Source organism: Charadrius vociferus, unplaced genomic scaffold (genome assembly GCF_000708025.1).
Source record: "Charadrius vociferus isolate BGI_N301 unplaced genomic scaffold, ASM70802v2 scaffold68, whole genome shotgun sequence".
Taxonomy (NCBI): Eukaryota; Metazoa; Chordata; class Aves; order Charadriiformes; family Charadriidae; genus Charadrius; species Charadrius vociferus.
Window position 1 is genome coordinate 2,663,609 of NW_009649946.1, and position 6,186 is coordinate 2,669,794.

Genomic DNA, 6,186 nt, shown 5'->3' on the forward strand with positions numbered 1-6,186 from the left:
TCCACAAGAATTTCTATGGAACCCTACTGGTCATAAAATGAAAGTTATTCCATACTGTTGTTTCTTACAATGCAAAATTAATTTCTGGAAATGAATGTCGGGAAACTCACTAGATTCTTCAAAAACATGATGGTCTTGCATCATTTATATTACCTGCACCTTTGTAAACTGAGTGCATGTAGAATACTCCCTGGTGTAAAGTGACCAGTTTTTCAAGTCATAAAGCCCCTTAGTTAGGAAAAGAAAAGAACAAAAGATCATTGAGAAAAATAATAAACAAAGACGGGCATTTCTGAGGATGTTTTGAGAAATAAAATTCTCCATTTTTATTCTGGGATTACTTTAATGTTTCAAGAATTACTTTAAAAAATTAGTCAGTACTTTAATTTTAGAATATAACCTCTTATGGTAATTGCTAAATTACAATTTTTAAATTGTGTATTTCTTGAGTTATCTCTCTAATACAATTTCAGTGTGCATCTACCTCCTTCAAGCTAAAGTTGTCATTTACAATATGTCTATATAACCTAACATCATGAAGTTACAGAGAAGTTAAACAGCCCACCCTTTTCTTCATGTTCTGTGGTTTTGATGGTAACTGTTTGCTCACTAATTTTTTAATTTCCCTTATGATGCTCTTTACATCTGTCCCATCCCGGGAAGCTTGAAGTGCAGCTTCATTGAAAGGAAAAATAAGGACAAAATCTCCTACCCGGGGGATAGGCCTCTGGTCTTTATCTGAGAGGAAATAGGGGGTTGTGGTTAACTTGTAGCTGCAGAAGTTGGGTGTAGGTAACCAGTGGCTGAGTTGGGCAGACTTGTGTGGAGAACGCCCAGGTCCTAGGAGTTGTTTATTTTTAGCTTCAGCTTTTGCTTGGGAGGGTGTTGTTGGCATGTTCATCCTTTCTCGCAGCTGGGAAGTCAATGTTTTTCTTGGATGTGGTCTGGCAGTTTTCTTTCTCTTACGAATTGACCCTCTTGCAGCCCGCAGGGCAGGCTGGACAGAAGCAGCAGAAGTACATTTAGCTTCTTTTTGGCAAGTGAGTAAGCCAGGAGCCTCCCCGGCGGCACTCTCACCAGCTGTGCTCCAGGGCACCTGCCTTCTGCCAGCCTGTGTCCCGGCCACTTGGTTTCGCCTGAAAGTGTCAATCTGTTTGTAGTTCAGCAGTTCAACAATATCGTGAAGAAGTTTTCTTTTCACAGTGTCATCAATGGAACAGTCTAAACACAAGGCCGGATTGTAGTTGACTTCTAAAAGCCATGGCTTGAATTTGTCATCAATCAGGATGTCAAAGCCAAAGAGCTCAAAGCAATTGGAAGCCACTGGTAAGGGGGTTACGGCAAGCAGGGTGAGAATCACTATGTTATTGATCTTCCGCCAAAGGAGCACGTCATCAACCCCAAATATTCGAAGGTAAGAGCGAAATTTGCTGAATGTCCATTTGCAGCCACAGCCAATCCCTTCTTTATATTTTTTATAGGAAGCCCCGCATTTGTTGATGCTGGTGTTTGTTAGGTGGGCACAGACATTGTCCAGAGAACTGAGGTCAAACTTTTCAGTGGCAAACCTCACCAGTCCTTCTTCGTAAGTGTAAATGGTGAGGGGGCAAAAACTGGTGACACACACATAAAGGCGCAGATCCAGTTTATACCCTGAAATGAGCAATGGGTTGCTAATGTACTTCTGCACAATGACTGTACAGTCATATACTAAGTCTTTAATGTCTTGGAAAATGAGTATGCCCCTTCCACGGGACAGATCCACAGGCTTGCAAATCCAGTAGCCAGGTCTTCCGCCTACGGACTGTCTCTCCTTGCTGTATTCTGCTACAAATTTGACATAGTCATTGGGCATGATGAATGCCACTGGACTAAATTCATACAGAGCTGATCCATATGCTCCTTTCATACGTTTCAGATGCCGTGCCAAATAGTCTTTTCTGGTGATCCGGACAGCTTCTGGGTAGTGGTTGAGTCTCTGCCAGGGTTTAATGCTGTGGTGGTCTGTCATGCGGAAAGGTGAGTTCCGCCAGTATAGGTTCCAGTCTGCGTCATCTTGCTCCTTTTTGTCAAATTCAGTCCAGCCACGTTCCAGCAAAACTTCACGGACTATTGCAGGGACATTCTCATGGAGACGAAACACCAACGGCCTCAAGATCTCTCTTGTGTCATAGTCATCTGCCATCATTTCCAACTTACTAGTTGAAAGAAAAAAGAATCACCAGGAAGAAAACAGTGAAATTAATGCCATAGATTGTGCTAGCAGTCATCACCATTACTGTATTCATAATGCCTGTCACTCTCAAAGTATTCTCAATGCATGTCGCCCCTGTGTTTCTATGGTCCACAGTTGAGAAGTCAAAGGGTATGTTTAAGCTGGAAGATATATATATAAGAACATTGATTCCAGATAGCTGTTAAGACAGCACAAAGCATTGATTGCTGCAAAGTTATGTCTCCACACTTTATTTAATTTTTCTTTGAGGTGGCTTACTACAGCAATAGCTGTCCCAAAGCTTTTATAATTCTTGGATACCTAAACTTTTTGGTTTTTTGGAACTGCCTTCAGCCTAATGGCCAAAACTTTGCCTAATGAGACATATTTTGCACTGCTGCATTACTGAGACATTCTGCTAACTTAGCATGTTGCCCTGTTCTGAGCAAACTCTTTTGGTTAAGATTATAAAGGCCAAACTGATGGTAGACAGTAGGAAAATGGTTATTGATTCCAATGCTCTTTTCCTCCTCTGACATACGCTGATTTAACTCACTGATAATTTTTTGTTACTCCTCCAGTGAGCTTGTCACCAGTTCCTGAAAAGCAGGGCACATTTTTGCCCCATCACTTTCCTCTCGAGAAAATAATGTTCCATAGAAATGTATGTAGATTCTGAATGAAATACCATTTCTCAGTATCTATAGACGAAGTAGATGATGTTCTCTGTCTATTTTTATGGGTAAGAAACACATTTTGAGTTATTTTGGGCACAGCAATTCTCATATAAACAGTTCATGAAGTGTGCTCTTCCCTCCTCAGCTAGGTCAATACATACAAGAGTCAAACTAAAAACCCCTTCCTGCTGGCTGGTGGCATAGTGGACGAAAAGTCCCATGGACCTGCAGATTTGAGAGTGTTGCTGTTTCTCTCAGTTTTAATTTCCTGAAACCCTACAGAGCTGCTCCCCAACGATTAGACTCCATGTCTGGAACAGAGAATGTCTTGGACAAGAGAAGAGTTGTTAGTGCTGAGGACCATTCTGACACAGCATTAATGTACCGACCTCCACCTCCTCTCAGAAAGTAGCAAGCAAAAGAAACACGAAGTGGGCAGGACATACACTACACAAGACTCCTTCACATCCCATTAACAGAATGACATCTTTGCTCTTTGCTTTACGGTTGAGTTTTAGACTCCAGAATGAGTAGCCTCTGCTTTCCAAACAGCTACAGAAACCAAGGGAACATGTCACACGTGGAAGTACTCAATGCAATGTGCAGCTGAGTTGGCCTGGGATGCTTTTTCTGTGTAAAAATTACCATTTGTTGGAATTAAGAGCTTTTGTCCAGAGAACAAAAGTATCGTTTTGGCAGTTGTTTTTTTTTATTTTAATTTTCTTGTTTTGAAATTGTCATAATCTTATTTACATTTTTTTAAAAGACAATGGCTCAGAAAGACTTTTTTTAAATGCTAATTTAGTTTTAAAACTAAAAGCCCAATGTGAAATGGCTTTACCATTATCAGAATGTAAATTAATATAATTCAAAGGTTTTTCAAGTCACAAAACAGTTTAAGATTCTCATTATTTTATTTGAATGTGAAAAACAATTCAACAAATCTGCCAGTATGAAAAAACACTTTTCTCTCTCCACTCAGATGTTTGATGACTCTCTTGTATGATGTACCTATGTCTTGGCTGCCCAAAGCATTCTGAGCCTGTTAACAGGCTCTGAGGGGAAACCACAAAGCAGTCACAGAGCTCTTCCACAAGCAGCGTTGTGGCGCCTGTAACAAATGCGTTACAATGCAGAGAGCAAAGCCAGGAGAGTCTCAACAGGGGCTTGAATGGGAGGAGGGTTTTAGAGAAGGGTCCAGGAGGTATTTCAGGGAAGCTAGGATGCAGGGCAGTGGTGTTAAGATATATACGGCTACTTTACCATAGGTATGTAGTGGGTAGGTTAAAAACAGCCCTGGACCACCCTATATCCTGTAGTGAGGGAATCACTGCTTAAAAATGAAGAGATTTGAAGCAAACTTTGGTCCAGGATGTGAGGAATGAGGCTCCTATTGGAAAGGGACTCTAGGCCTCATTAAAGGGCTGAGACTGTGGCCAAAATTTGAATTTCTGTATACAATGACTTTCTATGGTTCCAAAGTAACATGTTAATTCTATATTCCAACAGTAATGTGTATTAATATATTTATTGATGCTTTACAGTCAGACTTGCAGTATCCTTCCATCTCCGGCTTAAGCTAGTGTTGGAAGGGAGCAAGATCTAACCTGCACTGGGATTATTTCTCTGAATTCCCTTAGAGATCAGAGGTTCCCTTGATCCAGTCCCCCCACCCCCTCACCCTGTACAGACTGAAGTGGAATTCTCCTTAGTGAGAACTCTCCTTGGGTAAGGGGTTTGTAGGGAAGAGCAGCGAAACATGGCAAGTACTGAAGTGCGGTCATGATATAATAGGATTTACATAAAATGCCACAAAGGGTAAAGTAGTCTTGCTGTGTCTCTTGCAGTCAGTGCTTTCCAGACCCCAGGAAGCTGCGGGCTTGCTTCCAAGCTTGCACACAAACTTAACGTGGTGGTTCCAGGAAATGTTTGTTATCTTTGCTTCCACTGTCTTTCCTGGGAGTTCTCTTTCCTATGTCGTTACTAAACAGCACTATGTCTCACGCTAAAATGCAAAAAAACAAACAAGCAACTAAAGTTTTATAGTAGCTGTTTCAAATCCTTGGGCAAAGACTATTAAATTAAGAAAAAACACATGTAATTGAAAGTAGCCATGCTAACCATTTGTATGACTCAACTTCTAGACTGCAGTTAGCTGTCTTTTCTGCACTCCTCAACATTGCTACTAAGAGCGTTTCAGTGAAAGGCACTGTTGTACGTGAATCCAGTGCGTGGTAAACTCTGCATTGTGGTCTCTACTAGGTAATCGTAAATTACGTAGTTAGGAATGTCTGAACAATGAAGCCTTCTTTGGTGGTTCGTTCATGTCAGCTGGTATTAATGGAACATCTTTCATACCTCTGACAATCGGGGAGTAGTTTACAGGAAATTGGCTCACCAAACCTAGATATAACAAATGTCAGCTTCAGATTCCCTGGTAATTAAGTGTAAAGAAAATAAAACATTTTAACTAACAAAGAACACCTACTGGCTTTTAAGGAAGTCATATCACATACAAGCAGAAGCTCTTGAAGTGCAATTACGAAACAGTAACTCTAGGATGAGGCACTGATGAATGAACACAAATTTCACTCATTTGACTCGGTATAAACGTGTGCCCAGACAAACGCCCACCTCCTCATTAGCCCGCATTCCCAGAGGCCTCTGTGTTCAGCCCACTCCTTAATAACTTGGAAACCCGCCCGCATGTTTGCAGACATTCTTCCACAACGTGAAAACTGCTACAGCTGTCTCTGACCATGCTGGGGTTTAACACCTACCTACCTACCGCTGCTGCTGACCTGTACCCAGAAGTGGGGACCTTCCCCAAGAAAAGCAGGATGCCACTGTCTGTGTCTGTCACCTCTCAGCTCTGGGACCGCACAGAGGCCGTCTGGCAGATGTGTCACCCTTGTCCCCAGGGAAGCACTCAGGTGAGCTCCGGCTTCGTGCTGGCCATGGCTGCTTCCAGCCTGTTCATGTGTTCCAGCTGCTCAGTTTTACACCTACAGAAGGAAATACGATCCTTAATGGTTAGGCATTAAAAGTGTGAGTTTGCCAAGTTAATGCGGAATGTCTCTGTGTAATTAAACTCAGCAGACCGACCAGTAGTCTTTCCTATCATCTGTGACCCTGAGGGCTTAAAGACTGGGATTTAATCATGGACAGTCTGGGAGCTGCCCGCCTTGGGATTTAATTTCAGAAATACCCATTTTAATTATTTCTTGAGGTGATGGACTCTGCCTGGTGCCCCATCCAGCTTCGCCCCGTCTGCCCCAGCCTCGGCGGCTGCCT

The 6,186-nt window shown here is 42.1% G+C and overlaps 1 protein-coding gene across 1 annotated transcript; it reads right to left on the reverse strand.

Annotated features, from left to right (window-relative positions):
• Positions 1-541: 541 nt before the first annotated feature.
• On the reverse strand, positions 542-2,188 carry TTLL2 (tubulin tyrosine ligase-like family, member 2). Its single transcript, XM_009891453.1, has one exon. The coding sequence runs from the start codon at positions 2,186-2,188 to the stop codon at positions 542-544; it is 1,647 nt and encodes a 548-aa protein (XP_009889755.1).
• Positions 2,189-6,186: the final 3,998 nt, after the last annotated feature.

Bases quoted from the DNA above. Each gene is read 5' to 3' on its own strand.
- TTLL2 (XM_009891453.1), bottom strand. From the start codon at position 2,188: ATGATGGCAGATGACTATGACACAAGAGAGATCTTGAGGCCGTTGGTG.